At 48.7% G+C, this 21,495-nt stretch overlaps 1 protein-coding gene across 10 annotated transcripts in view; it reads right to left on the bottom strand.

Annotated features, from left to right (window-relative positions):
* The window catches only part of dmd (dystrophin), a 2,667,466-nt gene that overhangs the window by 684,228 nt on the left and 1,961,743 nt on the right, over nt 1-21,495 (bottom strand). For all 10 annotated transcript variants that reach the window (XM_038802261.1, XM_038802266.1, XM_038802267.1 and 7 more), the window contains one exon: nt 4,696-4,797. In XM_038802261.1, the coding sequence (XP_038658189.1) occupies nt 4,696-4,797 (102 nt within the window). The remainder of the gene's footprint in view (nt 1-4,695; nt 4,798-21,495) is intronic.

Raw genomic sequence — 21,495 nt, forward strand, 5'->3', positions numbered from 1 at the left:
ATATCCAGGAACATTTTGAGGGTGGAAGATGGCTCTCTTCCAAGATAGCGGATTTGGAAGGTTCACCTGAATATGTGCCTCTGACCCACTGCTGTGATGTTCCAGGATACAGAGTTGTGGACGTCCTCCATTCTGAACTCCAGGCATTGTTCAGATGAGTCCTGACATTTGCACGCATGTTGTTCCAAACGTGTTTCACTCCGGCGCGTTTTCTCTCCGGTATCGCGGAGAATCTGGCATGGGTGTAGGGAGGAATTGGGCCTTCATCTGCATCCTGTTAATGAGATGCAAATGATGGTGATGCTGGCCTTGGGCAGGCTTTCTGACCAGCCATGGCGGGCACCAGTGGACGATCCCACTGTAAATTCATGCTGGCACAAAACCGACTTCTGCACCTCCTGTCATATTTACCCCCCCATTTCCGCCATCTACCTGCCGGTGTGGGCTTGGGAGAATTCCACAACAAAGGTTTGTCAAACATGATTTTCCTTTCTTAAATCCAGATTGACTCTGCCAAACCTTACAATAATTTTCTAAGCGCTCAGTTATTACATCCTTTATAATAGAGCATTTCCCTGTTTCTGATGTCAGGCTAAAAGGTCGACCCCGTTTTCTCAATCCCTCCTTGCTTAAATAGTAGGGTTACATTTGCTACCTTCCAATCTGCAGGAACAGTTCCAAAATCTGTAAAATTTTGGACGATAGTCATGAATTCAGCAACTATCTCTACAGTCACCTCTTTCACCACTCTGAGATGTAAATCATCAGCTCTAGGGTACATATCAAATTGCAGTTCCACTAATTTCTCCAGTACTACTTTTTTCATTCCCACCAGACCCTTAATTCTTGCATGTTTCTGGGAGTTTGTTTTATGTATCTTCCTCCGTGAAGACAAGCACCAAAGTATTTGTTTACGTTCTGTGCCATATCCTTATTCCCCATTGTTGGGGGTCGGTTAGCTCATGCTTCATGATACAGAGTGATGCCAACAGCGCGGCTTCAATCTTCATAGTGGTTGCGGTCATTCCTGCAGGTCCTGCCTTCTTTTTTAAAAAAAATTACTTATTTTTCAAAGTTTTTAAATTTAAAAAAAAATTTTTAAAATTTATTTTTGGTCTCTCCTTCTTAACCATGCCCCTCATCTGATGTGTGGTGACCCTCAAGTTAAATCACCACCAGTCAGCTCTCTCTTAAAGGGGAAAGCAGCCTATGCTCCTCTGGGACTGTGGCGACATTTACTTTCTTTAAAAATGCATTTTATTATAAACATGTATCAAAACAGGTTACAGTGAATAAACACCCAGGGAAACATAATTCCCAACAATCAACTATACGGACGGTACAGATTCCCCCCCCCCCCCCCCCCCCCCCCCGCAATGAACAGCCCCTCAAACACAGTCACAAACATCCCCCACCTTTCCTCAAACCCCGCCGAAGAGCCCCTTAACTTATACTTTATCTTCTCTAATCGCGGGAAGTCGTACAGGTCACCGAACCAAGCGGCTACCCCCGGTGGCGATGCCGACCGCCACTCCAGCAAAATTCACTGCCGTGCAATCAGAGAGGCGAAGGCCAAGATATCGGCCTTTCTCCTCTCCATGAGCTCCGGCTTCTTGGAAACCCCAAATATCACCACCAAAGGTCCGGTCCATCTCCTCCTCCACTATCCTGGCTAAGACCGCGAACACCCCTGTCCAGAATCCTCCCAATTTTATGCAACCCCAAAACATGTGCGCGTGATTCACTGGTCCCCGCCCACACCTCTCACACTCACCTGCTACCCCCTGAAAGAACCCACTCATTCTCGCCTGAGTCATATGCACCCTGTGCACCACCTTAAATTGTATCAGGCTCATTCTTGCACAAGAAGAGGTCCCATTTGCCCCACACAGTGCCTCACTCCATACTCCCCAATTGATCTCCCCTCCCAACTCCACTTCCCATTTCTCCTTGATCTTCACCACGTGTTCGCCTCCCTGCTCCCCCAGCCACTTGCATATATCCCCAATTATGTGGCAGAATTTATATTCGCCATTGTAAATTCTCCTGTTTCTGGCTATAATGGTTCCTCATTTGTCTTTGCTAATCTTTTCCTATTTACATACATGTAGAAGTATTTATAGTCCATTTTTATGTTTATCATTAGTTAACTCTCATTCTGTTTTGTCTTTATCAGTTTCTTGGTCCTCCCTTGCTGAATTCTAAAAAGCTCCGAATCCTCAGGCTTCCCACATTTTTTGGCAACTTTACAAGCCTCCTCCTTGGATCTAACAGAATCTTTACCTTCTCTTGTCAACCACGGCTGGATCAGTTTTCCTGCTGGGTCTTTGTGCCTCAATGGAACGTATACTTGTTGTAAACTATGTATTATTTCGCTGCCTGTGCCTGTCCATCATAACTTTTAATATAGTTTCTGAATCTACCCACGCTATCTTGTCCCTCATACCTTCGTAGTTTGCTTTGTTTAGGTTTGATACGCAAGGGTCCCATGTTCGATTCCTGGCTTGGGTCACTGTCTGTGCGCCCGTCTGGACGTTCTCCGCGTGTCTGCGTGGGTTTTCTCCGGGTGCTCCGGTTTCCTCCCACAGTCCAAAGATGTGCAGGTTAGGTGGATTGGCCATTCTCAATTGCCCTTAGTGTCCAAATTGCCCATAGTGTTGGGTGGGTACTGGGTTATGGGGATAGGGTGGAGATGTGTGCTTGGGTGGGGTGCTCTTTCCAAGAACCGGTGCAGACTCGATGGGCCGAATGGCCTCCTTGTGCACTGTAAATTCTATGATCTATAAATTTCAGATTGAACTACATCACTTTAAACTTAATGTAAAATTCTGACATATGATGGTCACTCTTCCCAAAAGGCTCCTTTACTACAATAATAATAATCGCGTATTGCATTATTAATCAGCCCTTTCTAATTGTACAATACTAGATCTAAAATGGCCGCTTCATTAATTGGTTCCTCAACAAACTGTTCTATGAAACACAGAACCATACAATTCCTACAGTGCAGAAAGAGGCCGTTCGACAATAGAGTCTGCACTGACCCTCTGAAGGCGCACCCTACACCTAGGTCCATTCCCCCGTAGCCCCATAACCCCACCTAAATTGCACATCTTTCAATACTAAGGCGCAATTTAGCATGGCCAATCCACCTGACCTGCACATCTTTGGACTATGGGAGGAAACGGGAGGAAATCCACGCAGACACAGGGAGAAAGTGCAAATTGCACACAGACAGTGACCGAGGGCTGGAATTGAATCCGGATCCTTGGCGCTGTGAGGCAGCAGCGCTGACCACTGTGCCACCGTGTCGCCCATCATTAATACATTCCAGGAATTTGTCCTCCACAGCATTAGTGCTAAATCAGTTTGCCAAGGTTGAAGTCTGCCACGATTACTGTATTGCCCATGTTACATACACATCTAATTTTCATAGATGGCCCAATACCAAACAACAGATAATCCGTAGATGTACTTGACAGGGCAATCCAATTTTCCATTTAATCTCCTGATAGAATGATCTGTATAAAAAAAGCTTTTTATTTATATTCAACTGTAGCCTACTACCTTCCAAACAGCAATTCTTTTCTGTCCCAACAGTATTTAATCCATGGAGTACTTGATCTCCTTCAAGGGAGAATTGAACCTGTTTTCTAGCAGGAGCAGAGGTTGCATTATTCAATAGATACAGGTATCGTCTAACATTAATCAGAAACAGAGTAACCTCTTAGACTAATTTTGATCATCAAAGGGGGTCAGAGAAGAATTTTCCACAATCCCTCCTCCCCGCAATTGGTCCAGATTTTGCCTGGTTTCGTATGTCTCCAAAAGATAACATAGCTTTCAAATTAGGTGGACAATGCATGACTATTGTCTGTGATAGGTTGTGTGGATCAGATTATATTTTCCAGTCTGCCATTATTTGTATCTTCTTCGTACAGTCTGTGCAAAGCCCACTCCCAATCAAGTACTTATCCAGCTGCTTTACTCAAAAAAAGTCATTTGCACCGCTTTTGCTATTTATTGCACCCCAATTATTCACTCACTTTTAGTATAGTTTGTGTTTGGCATTTTACTGCAGGTTGTTGAAGGAAATAACAACTTTACTTTTGTTAATGATAGAAAGAACACAGTTCTTCGAAATAAGAAAAACTGAACATTTTGTTTTATAAGCAAACAAACCTACATTATTTGTGTTCCCCAGGTCATTTTCTCATTATGTACCTCATGGGAAAATATATTTATGAATCAATAGTTACTGGTTTCACTCCAGCATTAAAGTATCTCTCCAAAGACTACATTGCGGGGGCGGGGATGATTTTCTCCATGTTTCTCAGAGGGAGGAGGTGGCCCGCCATTGGCCGGAAGTGGGACCTTCTGGTTGCGCCGCTATCAATAGGATTTCCCATTGAACCCACCCCATGCTGCCGGTAACCTGCTGAAGGTGTTTGCCATCGGTGGGACTGGAAGATCTCGCTGCCGAGAACGACTGAGAAAATTCCCCCCCAACATTTATGTTATTAAAGTATTGAATTCAAATTAAGTTTGAATTATTCATCTTTATTGCAGTTATTCTGATTGTGGTCTTATTGTTTTACCTTATTTGAGTTTACAAAATCTTGCTGTCCAATTAAAATAAATTATTGGAAGTTACTAAATCTCTAATACTAATCCAAATAAGGAAGCGAGTATTACCTTCAATGGTTGAGAGATGGGCTTTTCCTTACAGAAGTGCTGCACCTTGAGCAATATGCCTTCCACATCAGCCTGCTTGGCTAGTACTCCTTCTTCTGTCTCCTTAAAATAGAAATAGATTAAAAATATACATCATTCTGAAGTGATCAATAAAGCCATTTAAAGGTGTTGACTCTTTTACAGATTGCGGAAGACATTCCACACTAATTACGTCCCAACAACTTGCTTATGCTGATTTACTAACCAGGCACCTCTGCATAGGTATTGTCAACAAATCTTGAATGTGTCAGAGTTGCTGTAAGTGTGTGTTTTACTTTCTTATCACCTCTCAGCAGAAACAGAAAAAATAGGGAGTGCTTTCAATTTAATTATGGTTGATTATGCCAGCAATTACACATTTTCAGCAGGTTTTTAAATTTTATCATCTTCAAGATGAGAAGATCACATAAGGAAAGATGAAATTAAAAGGCTATTCATGCGACCAAGACAATTTCTTCCTCAGAATATAAACAACACAATGTCAATTATAGTCTCCAGCCTGCAAAGATAGGTCACCAAAAGCAGACAAATTTGATCTAAACTACACCTCTTATTATTCCAGCCCGGCTTTCCAAATGACATTCTATCGTCTTAAGAGCACAGAAACCCTGGACGAGATCCTCCGACCCTACGCCGGGTCAGAGAATCGCCCGGGGGGGGGGGGGGGGGGGGGGGGGGGGGGGGGGGAGAACGCGAATCACGCGACGCCGCTCCGATGTTGGTCCGCCAATTCGCCAGCAACTGGAGAGTCGGCGCCAACGGAGGCCGCTCAACGCAGCCCCCCCACCGGCAATTCTCCCCGCGCGATGGGCCGAATGCCCACTGAGTTAGGCCGAGTCCGGCCGGCATCGTTCTCATGTGGTCCGACCCGGCGGGACCTCAGAGGGGGGGATCCGACTCCGGTCGGGGGAAGCCTCCACGGTGGCCTGGCCCGCGATCAGGGCCTACTGATCGGCAGGCGGGCTTATCCCGGTGGGAGCCTATGTTCCTCCCCGCCGGGCCCCTGTAGGTCTCCGCCATGTTGCGTCAGGTCTGGCACAGAGACAGTAACCCACGCACATGCGCGAACCCACGCCGGCCATGGCGCACATGCGCAAACTAGCACCGGCCGTGGCGCGCATGTGCAGACCCGCGCCGCCCGTGCTGACACCCGAATCAGCAGCTGGAGCAGCGTGAGGCTCTCCAGTGCCGTGCTGGCCCCCTGTGCGGCTCAGGATCACTGATGCCGTTTATGACGGCGTCAACACTTGGCTCCAGGATCGGAGAATTCTGCCCCCTCCCTTTCAATGATGTACTTGATGATCTAGGTCTTTAGTTTTATTCTTAACTCGTTTTTTTTCCCATCACTGAAGGATTTAATTAACTGCTTTTGTTGCAAGTCTGTTTCAAATAAGCATTACTGTTGTCAGTGGATAGAAATTCTGTTAATTTTTAGTCTCTCTTGAGGCATGTTAATTTTATACCTATGTCCTCTACAGCTGTAGACACACTGCTGAATGAAACAATGTGCTTACATCTACATTATCCATGCCTCTCAGCATTTTAAGACCTCGATCAGTTTTGGGTTTCTGTCGCCTTTTTTCTCCTAAAAATAAATTAACTTCTGTGCGAATCTTTTCATAACTTAGGCTTAATAAAAATATTGTGTCACATTGAGCCCATCTGTCACCAGCCGATGCAGGAAATACGCATATGTGTTAAGTATCTAAAATAACATAAAATGTGCCAAGTACATGAAAATGAAATGAAAATGAAAATTGCTTATTGTCACGAGTAGGCTTCAATGAAGTTACTGTGAAAAACCCCTAGTCGCCACATTCCGGCGCCTGTCCGGGGAGGCTGGTACGGGAATCGAACTGTGCAGCTGGCCTGCTTGGTCTGCTTTATAAGCCAGCGATTTAGCCCAGTGAGCAAAACCAGCCCTCTACCAGAGAATGACATGATTTGAATTATAACCAAATATTATTAAGATGCATCTTTGATTTGGTTCATTAGCAAAAGCCTCACTGCGGCCTGGATTTTCTGCCCCCAATTGCGTTGGGTGAGTTTAACAAGAGAGAAAAGTATTATGAGAAGGCCAGTGAAATTTCACATCTACATAAAATCAGGAAGCGATTTTCTCCTCCTGCCATCAGTGGCGGGCCACATTTCCCGTCGTTGAACGGCAGAAATAATATTGTAATAAATTAATATATCATCATCAGGGCAGCACGGTAGCATAGCGGTTAGCACAATTGCTTCACAGCTCCAGGGTCCCAGGTTCGATTCCTGGATTGGGCCACTGTCTGTGCGGAGTCTGCACGTTCTCCCCGTATGTGCGTGGGTTTTCTCCGGGTGCTCCGGTTTCTTCCTACAGTCCAAAGATGTGCAGGTTAGATGGATTGGTCATGATAAATTGCCCTTAGTGTTCAAAATTGCCCTTAGTGCTGGGTGGGGTTACTGGGTTATGGAGATAGGGTGGAGGTGTGGGCTTGGGCAGGTTGCTCTTTCAAAGAGCCGGCACAGACTCTATGGCCGAATGGCCTCCTTCTGCAATGTAAATTCTATGAAATCTATGAAATCAGGCCTTATGCTGAAATTTTATCCCCACCTCAAAAAATTCATTCAAAACTGCGTGATGTCAGAATGGCAAGAAGCATGATGGGCGAGCAGTACTCCGAGAGGAGGTTAAAGATGAGCACAGTGTGCAGGAGGCAGAAGGTTGTACCAGCTTGATGCACCTGGGGGTGTCTTGTTATGCACTTGGCGTAGCATAAGCTGCTTCCTTGATGCTCACTCTGACAAAGGAAGGTTCAGACGTGGAGATAACTTCAACAAGTTTATTAAACTATTTACAATTCTCCCACTCAGATTCGCCACTACTGTTAATCCTTTTATAGCTACTCAGACTGATGAACCAGTCTGCTACAATCCACGTGGTGGGTGTGATGCTGGATCAACCCTGTGTCTGTACTCACTGAGTGTTTCCACTGGAAAGAGGAAGATCATGTGTGCTGTGTCCTTTGTATATGGGTTGGTGTAATGCCCCCCTGTGGTAGTGTCACCTCTGTGTGTATCGTGAATGCCCATTGGTCGTGTCCTATCTTACTGACCTATTGGTTGAGTGTCTGTGTGTCATGTTTCTGGTGCTCCCTCTAGTGTCTAGATAGTCTACGTGCACTTACAGTAACCCCTTGTGTATCTACAGTGATGCATATCACCACATCCCCCCTTTTATCGTGTCACATATTTTCTGTACACTGTTAAAGAAAATTGAACAAAAAACAGGTAGATAAGTGATGCTCTGTACAAGTTATGATAACAGTGACCATCAAACAATAAGTCCAACTCATATTTATGAGTCCAAAACCCATCAATTATCATGGTTGAATGTCTTTCTTGTTGGGTTGGTGAGTTGGTGATTTTGACGGTGGCATGTCCTTGTGAACGCCATCAGTGTCCCTGCGCATAAGGAACCAAGAAGTGATCAAATCACTTTGTTGTCTGATTTGGAGTCTTTTTTTCTTCTGATGTTTGTGATAGGGATGTTGGATGGCATCTGTCCTGAAAGCCAGGTTGCCTGTTGGTAGTGCAGGAAGATGCATCGCCCTGCCGTGGTATGTCATTGTACTGAGCTGAGCAGTAAGTGTCCATCATGGGCAGAGTTGTACCATGTCGTACCAGTCGTAGTTCCATTGGTGTAGTCTTTGTCGTGCTTGCTGTCGACGATGTTGCCTTTGGTATGCGTCATGTCATTGTCTTTGATATGGTTTTCATAGTTGAGATGTTGTGTTGGTTGGTTTTGTTGCCGTATTTGCTGCGCTCAAGGACCACACTCTGTGGATAATACAAGTCCTTCACACAGTTACTCGTGTCAGCGTGCTCTGTAGCATCTGCTGTTTTCCTGAGCGTGCCGCCACTGAGTTCGCGGCGCTCCCCCTCTGGAGTCAAGTCCGGCTTACTTGAATCAGCTTTGGCTTGTGGTTTCTCCCCGTCTGGAGTCTCGTCTGTGTCACCTGAGTCTGTTTTGGCTTGTCGATGCTCCCCGTTTGGAGTCTGGTCTGTTTCACCTGAGTCGGTTTTGATTTCTTGCCGCTCCCCGTCCCAAGTCATTGCAGGTTCACTTGAGTCAGCTGAGGTTTCTTGATGCTGCACGTCTGGAGTCAAAACATTCAGGAATGCATGTGCTTGTGGAGAGGCTCGAGCGAATGAGGTTTGAAGTAACGTGGTGTCACCGGAGCCACCAGTAGTCTCACTGTGATTGTCGAGTGCCTCTGTACATTCTAGCGGAGGTCTGTCACATTGCACACCTTGTATGGGAAGTGGGATGCCGTCGTCACTTGTCTCACATACAGTGGGTAGAGCCTCAGTAGCTTCTTGATGTTCACTTGAGCTGGGTAGACTGTCAGAGTCTTCTTGAGGCTCAAACAAACTGGATGGACTGTCATCGTCGCTTTGTTTTTCACTGGAGCGTGGTAGACTGTCATAGTCTTCTTGCTGTGCACTTGAGCATAGTCTTTCTGTTGTTCACTAGAGCGTGGCAGACTTGCATCATCTGCTGCTGGCTGCTCAGAGAAGGTTGATAGACCCTCATGGTCTTATCCATGCAAGGACTGCGCTTTGGAGTCTTGCGTTGCTTCTATCGTGGAGTCTGTCCACGAGCTCGCTGCGGAGGCTTGTGACACTGGAGTCACGTTCTGTGTGGAGATGTGCAGTTGTCTCGCTGTGAGTCTTTCACCGCTTTCTGTGTGGAGGTTGGGACCCTTCGTGGTGCGTGGATCACTCTCTGTGTGGAGTCAGGGACCCTTCGCGGTGCGTGGACCACTCTCTGTGTGGCAGCAGGCCGCTCTCTGTGGGCTTGTACCGCTCTCTGTCTCTTGGTGTCAGGCCGCAGCATAATCTTGCACTCATGAGTTGGGATGTCATATATGCTGGGTTGAAGATCCTCAAATCCGAAAAACACATCCGCGCTGTGTCCGATTCTTCACTGTAGAACACATCTCGTTGCGGTTCGGAATTGGTACTGGGGTCACCATCTCTAATGAAAAACCTTCGTCTGAGTCGTAGTCTTCTAGGACCATGTCATCACTGTTTGTGTCGGAGCTGGCATTGGGCTCGCCGATGTCCAAAGAAGAATTCAAGGCCTGAGTCATAGTCTTCAAGGATTGTATCTTCTCTTTGGGCGGTGCTAACTGCTTGTTGAAGGGTTCTGCGGAGGTTACTTTCAGCTACTGGTCGAATTTCAGGCATTGTGCTGTCGTTCCAGGTGAAAGAATCTTGTTTTACGGCTTTAAATTTGTTTTCCCGTGTTTTGGGACATTTCCTCTTTAAGTGGGCGTGGTCCGGGGCCTCTGACATCACAAAGCGTGTGACGTGGATCGTAGGAAGCGATTGGGCATGCTCAGATTACTGTTCCTTTACTTGGGGCCTTTTTCTCAACTGCGCATGTGCAGCCCCTTTACTAAGATGGCTGCAATTAAAAACTGCAGATTTCTGCTGTAAGCCTACCTCGTGGTGAGTTTTGGTGCTTCTTTTACCCTTTTTCCTTTTTCCGCAGAATTCTCGGAATTTGTCCAGGATTGCCTGGAAATCGTTCTTGTTTTGCCCCTTTGAATATTATACGGTCTAGAAGATTTCAGCTGCTTCTGGACCCGTGATGATGAATAGAAGCTTTATTTTCACTGCATCTGCCACACCATCTAGGTCAGATGCTACCAGGTAGATCTCAAATCTCTGTCTGAACCAACGCCAGTTTTCACTGAGATTGCCTTGGTACCTGACCTGCTGTGGAACTGGAATCCCGAACATCGTGTTGCCTGGCTGTTGTTGCTGGTGGTCACTGTTTGCTGAGTTGTAACTATACGGACTGAAACAGTCACTCAATTGGTACCATGTCTTGTTCTGCTCTTGGTTCATAAGCTGCTTCCTTGATGTTCACTCTGACAAAGGAGGGTTCAGACGTGGTGATAACTTCAACACGTTTATTAAACTATTTACAATTCTCCCACTCGGATTCACCACGACTGTTAATCCTTCAATAGCTACTCAGACTGACGAATCAGTCTGCTACAATCCACGTGGTGGGTGTGATGTTGAATCAACCCTGTGTCTGTACTCACTGAGTGTCTCCACTGGAAAGAGGAAGATCATGTGTGCTGTGTCCTTGATATATGGGTTGGTGTAATGCCCCCCTGTGGTAGTATCACCTCTGTGTGTATCGTGAATGCCCATTGGTCATGTCCTATCTTCCTATTGGTTGAGTGTCTGCGTGTCATCTCTCTGGTGCTCCATCGAGTGTCGAGCTAGTCTACGTGTATTTACATTAACCCCTTGTTTATCTACAGTAATGCATATCACCACAGGGTGAAGATTGTTTCCTGGTTTGCGAGCTGTGTGGTGGGGTGGCCTTTAAAAATGACACCCAAAGGGCACGAAACGACCTGCCTACAGGACTCCGGGAGCACGAACACCCTACCACAGTAAGACGCTGCGCTCTCCCTGTCTATCCCGTCAAGCAAAAAAATCGCCCTGGCCTCTGGCTCCCATTCAGTGGAGATCACGGGGTATTGTATAGCGGACCTCACGGTCCAGGGGAGGGAGTTTAAAAATTACAGACTCTACGTCCTCCCCCACCTCTGCACGGCCGCATTCCTGGGGTTAGACTTCCAGTGTAACCTCCAGAGCCTAACATTTAAATTCGGCGACCCTATGCCTCCCCTCACTGTCTGCAGCCTCACAACCCTCAAGGTCAATACCCCATCCTTGTTTGCAAACCTCACCCCGCATTGCAAACCTGTCGCCACCAAGAGCAAATGGTACAGTGCCCAGGACCGGGTCTTCATCAGGTCCGAGGTCCAACGGCTTATGAAGGAAGGGATCATCGAGGCTAGTAACAGCCCCTGGCGAGCACAAGTTCTGCTGGTAAAGACCGGGGAGAAGAATAGGATGGTCAAAGACTGCAGTCAGACCATCAACAGGTTTACGCAGCTGGACACGTACCCTCTCCCCTGTATATGCGACCTGGTCAACAGGATCGCACAGTACAAGGTCTTCTCCACGGTGGACCTCAAGTCCGCCTACCACCAGCTCCCCATCCGCACGAGCGATCGCAAGTACACTGCGTTCGAAGTGGACGGGCGGCTCTTCCACTTTTTAAGGGTTCCCTTCGGTGTCACAAACGGGGTCTCGGTCTTCCAAAGAGAGATGGACCGAATGGTCGACCGATACGGTTTACGGGCAACCTTCCCGTATCTCGATAATGTCACCAACTGCGGCCACGATCAGCAGGACCACGACACCAATCTCCGCAAATTCCTCCAAACCGCAAAACTCGTCAATTTGACTTATAACAAAGACAAATGCGTGTTCAGCACCGACCGCCTAGCCATCCTCGGCTACGTAGTGCGAAATGGAGTGATAGGCCATGAGCCGGAACGCATGCGCCCCCTGATGGAGCTCCCCCTCCCCCACTGCACCAAGGCCCTGAAGCGCTGTCTCGGTTTCTTCTCGCATTACGCTCAGTGGGTCCCCAACTATGCCGACAAAGCCCCTCCCCTCATCCAAACAGCCACTTTCCCCCTGTCGACGGAGGCCCACCAGGCCTTCAGCCACATCAAAGTGGATATCGCAAAGGCCACAATGCGAGCTATCAATGAGTCCCTCCCCTTCCAGGTCGCGAGCGACGCGTCCGACGTAGCTCTGGCAGCCACCCTCAACCAAGCGTACAGATCCGTGGCCTTCTTCTCCCATACCCTCCATGCTTCCAAAATCCGCCACCCCTTGGTCGAGAAGGAAGCTCAGGCCATAGTAAAAAGCTGTGCGACACTGGAGGCATTATCTGGCCGGCAGGAGGTTCACCCTCCTCACAGACCAAAGGTCGGTGGCTTTCATGTTTGACAATGCACAGTGGGGCAAGATAAAAAACAACAAGATCTTGTGGTAGAGGATCAAGTTATCCACCTACAACTACGACATCTTGTATCGTCCCAAGAAGCTGAACGAGCCTCCCGATGCCCTGTCCCGCGGCACCTGTGCCAACGCACAAGTGGACCGCCTCCGAGTCCTCCATGTGGACCTCTGCCACCCGGGGGTCACCCGCTTCTTTCATTTTGTAAAGACCCACAACCTGCCCTACTCTATCGAGGAGGTCAGGACAGTCACAAGGAACTGCCACATCTGTGCGGAGTACAAGCCACACTTCTACCGCCCCGAAAAAGCGCATCTGATAAAGGCTTCCCGTCCCTTTGAATGCCTCAGCATGGACTTCAAAGGTCTCCTCCCCTCTACCAACCGCAACACGTACTTCCTCAACGTGATTGACGAGTACTCCCGCTTCCCATTCGCCATCCCCTGCCCCGACATGACCACAACCACCATCATAAAAGCCCTCCACAGGATTTTCTCCCTGTTCTGATTCCCCGCTTACATACACAACGATAGGGGGTCCTTCTTTATGAGTGACGAACTGCGTCAATTCCTGCTCAGCAAGTGCATTGCCTCAAGCAGGACGACCAGTTATAACCCCTGGGGTAACGGACAGGTTGAGAGGGAGAACGGCACGATCTGGAAGACCGTCCTGCTGGCCCTACGGTCCAGAAATCTCCCACTCTCCCGCTGGCAGGAGGTCCTCCCAGACGCCCTCCACTCTATCCGGTCGCTACTTTGCACGTCTACAAATCAAACGCCTCATGAACGCCTTCTTGTCTTCCCCAGGAAGTCTTCCTCAGGGACCCCGCTCCCGACCTGGCTGGCATCCCCCAGGCCCATCTTGCTCCGGAAACACGTGCGGACGCACAAATCGGACCCGTTGGTCGAGAGGGTCCAGCTGCTCCACGCTAACCCGCAATATGCGTATGTGGAGTACCCCGACGGCCGACAAGACACTCTCTCTACGGGATCTGGCGCCCGCTGGATCCCCGCCAACGCCCCCGGCACCAACCCCTCCCCCCCACCCCCCCCGTTCCTTTCTCAACAAGGGGTGAATGTGGTAGTATGACTAGAGGTACTACGGTACCTGGGAGTGTGAGCTGCTATTGGTGGAGAAGGCTCGCTGCTCATTGGCCCAAGTGTTGCTTTCTCATTGGTCAAGACTAAGGTAGCTCCGCCCAATGAGGCGGAGTAATAGAACCCGTGTTTCTCAGTAGCCATTGTTCTTTCTGTACTCAAGCTGCTAGGGAAACGTCTTGTAGATTAAAGCCTTCAATTCGGACTACTCCTTTGTTTCTGTGGTTATTGATCGCGTATCACTGGGCGACATCTCACGGTGAGGCAGACATTCTGCCGAGACCCTCAGACATGACCATCACCGACTGCACAATACCTTGGATACCTTCACTCATTGTGCCAATGTTATGCACCAGGCTCTCCACTGCGGTCTCCACCCTAGCGGTATTGGCCTCGGTGCCACGCATTGCCGGCGACACCTTCTGCACCCGTAGCTTCTGGAACTCCTCCAATCGGCTGTGGGTCTTCTGGAGTGATGCTGACATCTTACTCTGAATGTCCCTGACTCTCCCAATCATCTCCATCAGCTCCGGGTAACTCTGTTCCACAGGCTCAGCATCAGGCTGCGTCCCAGCTGTGTCCCAGAAGCCCTCCGACTGCTGTCTCATCTGTGGGCTCCTGCCTCCACCTGATATGCATCAGCAGCTGTGTGGTGCTCACCAGATTGTGTTCTGGAAGCCTGTCCACTAACATGTCCCACCAAGTTGTGTGTATCTGGTGGAGGGGAGGGATGAAAGCTGTGCCGCTACTATCATGATGGCATCCTTGGAGCTCTCCTCTGAGGTGGTCTCCTCGGAGTCAGGAAGGGATGCCGCCTGTAATGGGCCGATGCCGTCATCTGGAAGAGCTGGGGGTGAATAGGCATGTGGTTAGTGGGAGGGATGGGTCAATAAGTAAGGGAATGACAACTCACAAATTGACAGATTCTCTGGATGGAGCCCAGTGGTTCCTCACCTCTGTGGCATCCACCAGCCTCAGCGTGGCCCCTCAAAGGTGGTGAGGATTCTTAGGTCCAGCATCCCGCCGCCAGTCTGGGCTACCTCCTGGGGGGGAGGGGGGAGGCGTTGGTGTCTACACACTCGTGCTCCCGGTGTAGGTTGTTGACCTTCTTCCAGCACTGGGGCCCAGTCTTCCTGGTCACACTCCCCGAGCTGACAGCTGCCGCCACCTCATTCCAGGCAGCATTGGTTGTCCTATAACTCACCCTCTGGGACCTTCGGGGGAACAGGACATCCTTCCTGGCTTCCACTGTGTCTAGGAGCCTCCCCTAGATCTGCATCCCCAGGGTCGGTCTGCTGGGCACCATTGTTGCGAGCTGGCTGGGGTTGGCTGAGCAAGTGCTGCTTAAGTGTAGCTTGACCTTGTTAGTGGGGGGGGGGGCTGGTGAATCAGCTGGCAAGCCCTCATTTGCGGCCAGAAGCCCATCAGGCATCGTTAAGTGGACCAAATAACATTAAATAGTGTTGCAGACCTCGCTGGGCCAAGCGCCGGGTAGCTTGTGGCAATTCCCGCTCGCTATCACACTTGGAAATCTTTCTGGAGAGAATCGCACCCTCAGTCTTTTATAAAGCCCAGGGTCCCGTATTGCTTTACTAACTGCTCTCTCAACCTGCTCTGCCAACTTCAATGATTTGTGCACATATACCTCCAGATTTTTCTGCTCTTTAAAATTGGATGCTTTGTTATATATTGCTTTGTGCTCTTCCTAATAAAATGAGTCACTGCATGAAATTTGATCTGCCATTCTGTCACTTGTCTGCCATTCAACTAGCCTATCTAACACTCTCCTCTTCACTGCTCGTAATACTTCACAGTTTTTAAGTTTTGTGTCGACCTAACTTTGAAAATTGGACCTTATTTTGCCATATAATCCAAATGGTGACATTTCTGACGATGTAATACATGTTCACAATGTTGCACTATGAAGTATGAGCCACCAAATTCTTGCAATGTGGTTTGTACCTATAAACATCTGATTTAGAAAAGAGTGTGTTACTACTGAGCCAACTGTCACTTCATTCATGTCTACGGGCTCATTCGATGCTTCACTTTCTTTGCAAAGGGATGCGGTGATGAGAATTTTCAATGGAGAAGCAGCATGGCATTACATCCCAGAAATAGACCCCAGAATTTACAGGGTGATACAACAAACACTCATGAAGATAACTATGGGAATACAAATCCTACTTGAAAGAACATTTCAGCTTTCAATCACTCTTAGCATGAAGATGGGCTGTTTGACATCAGTTCGAAATTTACCTTTCACTAGTTGTACAATTCTCCTTGTTCTGCATTCATGATTTATCATGAAATAGCTCTCAGAGAAAACAAAATATTTCTTGTACTGATTAACATGGCCCAAGAGCAATTCTTTTTATTAGGGAACCAGTGTTTCCACTGTGTGCATTTTTATTATTTGTGTCCTGTGAATAAACCCAATCATGATGAATGATAGTTACTGACAACTGAAAAATAGTTACTCTTCCAAACAAAATTTGTGAAAAAGAAATTCAACACGTAAGTGTGATGTTGAGAATTTCTTTATTTAGTGGAATGATATGGATCTATATTCACACAAAAATGCCCATTCTTCTTCATTCTGTTGCCAGAATACTTCTAACATCACAAAATATGCCAAAGCAACAGAAGACATTGAATTTGATCTGCCAGGGCTCAAGTAACAATGCCTCTGCACTATTTTTTCAGTTATTCACCTGGTGAAAGTGTAGCCCTCCGAAAGCTAGTAATACGAAACAAACCTGTTAGACTTTAACCTGGTGCTGCAAGGCTTCTTACTGTATTTTTTACACGTCACTGCTGGCATTTTAACAGTGGCAGAGAAGACCTTCTGCCTTTCGGCCATTTGAGATCCTTAAGTGGTAGCCATTTTATCAACAGTGGGTGAGGAGAAGGGCAGCATGGTGGTACAGTGGTTAGCATTGCTGCCTCACGGCGCCGTGGCCCCAGGTTCGATCCCGCCCCTGGGTCACTGTCCGTATGGAGTTTGCACATTCTCCCCGTGTTAGCGTGGGTTTCACCCCCAAAACCCAAAGATGTGCAGGCTGGGTAGATTGGCCACACTAAGTTGCCCCTTAATTGGAAAAAATGAATTGGGTACTCTAAATTAATGTTAAAAAAACAGTGGGTGGGAAGGTGGAAACTTCAGCACGTGGAGAGACTGACAGGTATACCAAGGTATACTCCTTGCGGGCTCCAGCAGAGGAGGAAGAGTTGGGAGCATGTTTCGGCTACAGAGGACCCTACATTGGTGGCAAGGGCCAACCGGCAGGTCTTGTTGATGGACTTTTCTGATTGCATGCAATTAAAGGCCTGATGAACACAAAGTACAGTTTGGTTCCCATGGCCGACCGAGGAAGGGCTGCTCCCAACTTTTCAGTTGACGGTCAGCGTTAACATCGCCCCAAATCCTTGCCCACGATTCTAACGACAAACAAAGGTGACAGAAAGCAAGGTAGCCATTTTATATCACAATCATTTCATATCTTGCCTGATTTCCTTTTCAATCGAAAACAAAATTGAGGCCGGTAAATCAAGCAAGTGATTCACCAGCAAGTGATTCACCATAACCCTTTTTAACCTAATGTTTCAAGTTAAAATTATGCCTGTTCACTTAAATTTTTTTTTTTGCTTTTCATTTCCTCTATCTCTTTACTAAACACACCATCTCAAGCTAGGAATCACTTCCACAGTTGCCAGCAGCCTTTTGTGCACACCCTACAGTATAGTTCAAAGGGAGGCTCAATGATATGCTACTTTGCTACATGTACAGAGATTAGTCTGACACAAGAAGATTCACATGGAATCTCCCTAGGCTAATGATTCTATGAGAAATGTGGACATTGCAAGAGGCACAGCAGCCTGACAAAAATGTGAAGGACAACACATTCCTGGTTAAAAATTCCATTCCAGAAAACCTGAATTGACTACGCCATAACTGAGCATCTCTCTTCCCACTATAAATGTGTCATCATCTATAATGCCTTCTGTATGCATTAGCTTATGCCTTTTCAATCATGCCATGTTATCAAATCACTTCCAAAGATTTTAATGTCACCACAATTTTATTCACAGCTTATAATGTGCGCATACATTTGCATGCCCATTTCTTCCCATCACTGTGCTTTCCCTGGATGCCAAAGTCTACTGTATAAACTCCTGAATCTATTTCAGTCCTTCTCCTAATTTCTGACTCTGTGGCAGGAATGTTACTGCATCAGTGCATGAGCCCCTCGTGATCAAGATAGTCCTTTTCCTATTGCAGCCACATCAACCTGCTGCAAGTTGCATCCATTGTAAGGCTACATGGGGAACAGGTCCCTGTACTCTTGGAGCCATATAGATACATGATGACTGACAAGGTCAACATGTTCTGCCATCCTAAGAGAAAGAAAGAGAGAGAGCAGCATTTTGAATGCCCACCCATACTTTGCTACTGCTGGGCACTTTTTCTGCATAGAGAGAGCTGTTAGCTTCATGGGTGGCATGGTAGCATGGTGGTTAGCACTGTTGCTTCACAGCTCCAGGGTCCCAGGTTCAATTCCTGGCTTGGGTCACTGTCTGTGCGGAGTCTGCACGTTCTCCCTGTGTCTGTGTGGCTTTCCTCCGGGCGCTCCGGTTTCCTCCCACAGTCCAATGATGTGCAGGTTAAGTGCATTGGCCAGGCTAAATTGCTCTTAGTGCCTTAAAAAGGATAGGTGGGGAAACTGGGTTACGGGGATAGGGTGGAGGTGTGATCTGAAGTGGGGTGCTCTTTCCAAGGGACAGTGCAGACTCGATGGGCCAAATGGCCTCCTTCTGCACTGTAAATTCTGTGATTCTATGATAACAGGAAATCAACTGTGCCATTGTCAGTGTGAAATAAATGGCGGATCCTCGGAAAAATGCATAGAGACAGAGAGTAAAATAGGTGGAAAAGGGGGAAATAAACCAAAATAAATCCTTAAAAATAACAGAATAAAAAGGTGTCAACAACAGTGACTAAACAACGATGTCCCTTCAAACTTAATTCTGCTTTCAAAATGGAGCCTAAAAATCCTGACAATTTTAATATTCAACCTACCACAGCAGAAACAATGGAAAATGGGATATATTTGTGTTAGAAAATCAAGCAAGTAGGAAAGTGAGTGGTGACTCAGTGCAATGGACTCTCAATCCAGGCTGCTCAATTACATATGAAAGTCAGACAGAATTCAGTGGCAAATCCCACGTGCAAGCGTTAGCATCACATTCAATTATGGGGATATCGCAGCTAAACCCACTCTCTTTCTACACCTGGCATCTACTCACAAATTGGCTGAGACTATCCAAGTCAACAAAGATCAGAAAGCAAACATAGTGCCCAGCTCTTAAGGTTTAGTACAGCATTCTGTGGTGCACTTATTCTCCAAAACGCTGGGGGCGCGATTCTCCGCAAATCCGGCGTGCCGTGAAGGCTGGTGTGTAACTGGCCGTGTTTCACGCCAGCCTTGGAGCTCCGTCCCAGGACCCGATTCTCCCCCCCCCCGGGCGGGGCTAGTATCGGGGCCGGGGGAATCACGGCGAAGCGGAGTTAGCGAACGTCGCTAACTCCACCTGCCAAGAGTAACGGCGGCTGACGCGCACGATGACGTCAGCCGCGCATGCGCGGATGATGTCATCACGCAGACACGTCAAACCCGCGCATGCGCGGGCCGTCATGCCCCTCAGCCGCCACCCGGACTGATCCTGCGTGGCGGCAGAAGAACAAATAGTGCGCGGGTACCGGACCCGCTGCCCGCGATCGGTGCCCACCGATCGCAGGCCCATTCCACCCTTGGCACGGCCGTGCCAATTGGTGCCATGGTTATCCGGGACGGGCACTTTGCGTCCGTTTTCACGAACGCAGAAAGCAGGTGCGATCGCGGCCGTGAAAACGGCCGTAAACTCTGCGGTATTCGGTCCATCGGCCTGCGGAGAATTGCTGTTCGCTGTAAAAAGCGGCGAACAGCGACTCGTGTCGGGGGGCGGCCGGAGGGGGGGGGGAGAATAGCGGAAGCCCGTGAAAATTGTCGGGAAGGCCCTCCCGCTATTCTCCGACCCGTCGTGGGCAGCGGAGAATCGCGCCCTGGGTTCTTCGAGGGGGTCACAAATGGCATTTCCATAGATACTAAAACAACAGTTCACTGGAAATAATAATCTTTATTATTGTCACAAGTAGGCTTACATTAACACTGCAATGAGGTTACTATGAAAATTCCCTAGTCGCCACACTCCGGCGCCTGTTCGGGTACATTGAGGGAGAATTCAGAATGTCCAAATTACAGCACGGGCGGAATTTTCCGCTCCCCTCGCCGGGTGGGAGAATCGTGGGAGGGCCGGGCGACTCACGACATGCCGCCCTGGCATCCCCCCGCGATTCTCCCACCCCCCCGCTCGCAGAATTGCCACTCGCCGTTTTTCACAGCGACCGGCGATTCTCCGGCCCGGATGGGCCGAGCGGCCTGACGGTCCCGACCTGTTCACGCCAGCGGCAACCACACCTGGTTGCTGCCGTCATGACCATGGCGCCAAATCTTCGTTTGTGGCTTGTGGGGGGCGGAGAGGGGAGTGAGCACTACGGCCGTGCTCGGGAGGGGACTGGCCCACGATCGGTGGGCACCGATCGTCGGGCCGGCGTCTCCAAGAGACGCACTCTTTCCCCTCTGCTGCCCCGCAAGATCAAGCCACCACAAGTTGGAGCCGGCCAAACTGCGCATGCGCGGCTGACGTCACTTAGGTGCCGCCGTCGCGTCATTCTCGAGTGCACGGCGGCCTTCCCGAGGCCGCGCGGGAGTGGAGAATTCCGCCCCACTTCTTTCGAATCTTGTGGGAGGACACCTTGCACCTGGAGGAAACTCACGCAGAGGAGAGGAGAACGTGCAGACTCCGCACAGACAATGACCCAAGCTGGGAATCGAACCGGGACCCTGGCACTGTGAAACAACAGTGTTATCCACTGTGCTACTATGCTGCTAAATAGTCCAGTGACAATGATGTCCACATCTATTTCCTGATTGTTAGAAATTCATTTTGTGCAAAGCTCCTGAACTCTGTTACTTTGAATTGCCCATTTACAAAGCACAAAATAATATTGAAACACTGGAAAGAAACTATGGGCTGGATTCTCTGCAGCCTCATGGCAAAGTCGCGGCCGGCGCAGGGGTGGAGAATCCACTTTCACGCCGAAATCAGGCCCGGCGTCTGTTCGGCGATTCTCTGGGACCCGAAAATTGATGTGACCGCGGAGTTCGCCACATGGCTGTGGGCCCATTGACAGAGACCCATCTAGCAATCCCCCGCATCGACCGGCTGAGTCCTGGCGTCGTGGAACTAACCACCTATTGCCGGTCGGGATGCTGGCGTGGCAGCTGCGGACTCAGTCCGCGGCCACTCTGGTCGGGGGCAGGGGGATCGGACACCGTGGACCGGGGGGCCTTGTAAGCGGCCGAGGGTTAGATCCGCGCGGTTTGATGATCGGGTGCACGGCCGGTTGGGGGTCTCATTTTTACGTCTGGCTCCGCAGCCAGAGTCCGCCATGGAGCTCGGCGTGGCCGCTGGAGGCCACGGGTGTGCGCATGCGCGAACTCCAAACGTTAAGTGCGGGGGCCGGTATCCGCAGCTAAAGCTGCAAGATTTACTCCGGGTCCCTGCTAGCCCCCTGCAGAGCATTGAATTAGCTCAACTTGTTAATCGGAATTTCTGGAGTAAAACTGCACCGTTTTTACACTGGTCTGGGGATATTGTCCCATTTTGGGAGAATCC

The sequence above is a fragment of the Scyliorhinus canicula genome, chromosome 7, assembly GCF_902713615.1.
Source record: "Scyliorhinus canicula chromosome 7, sScyCan1.1, whole genome shotgun sequence".
Lineage (NCBI taxonomy): Eukaryota > Metazoa > Chordata > Chondrichthyes > Carcharhiniformes > Scyliorhinidae > Scyliorhinus > Scyliorhinus canicula.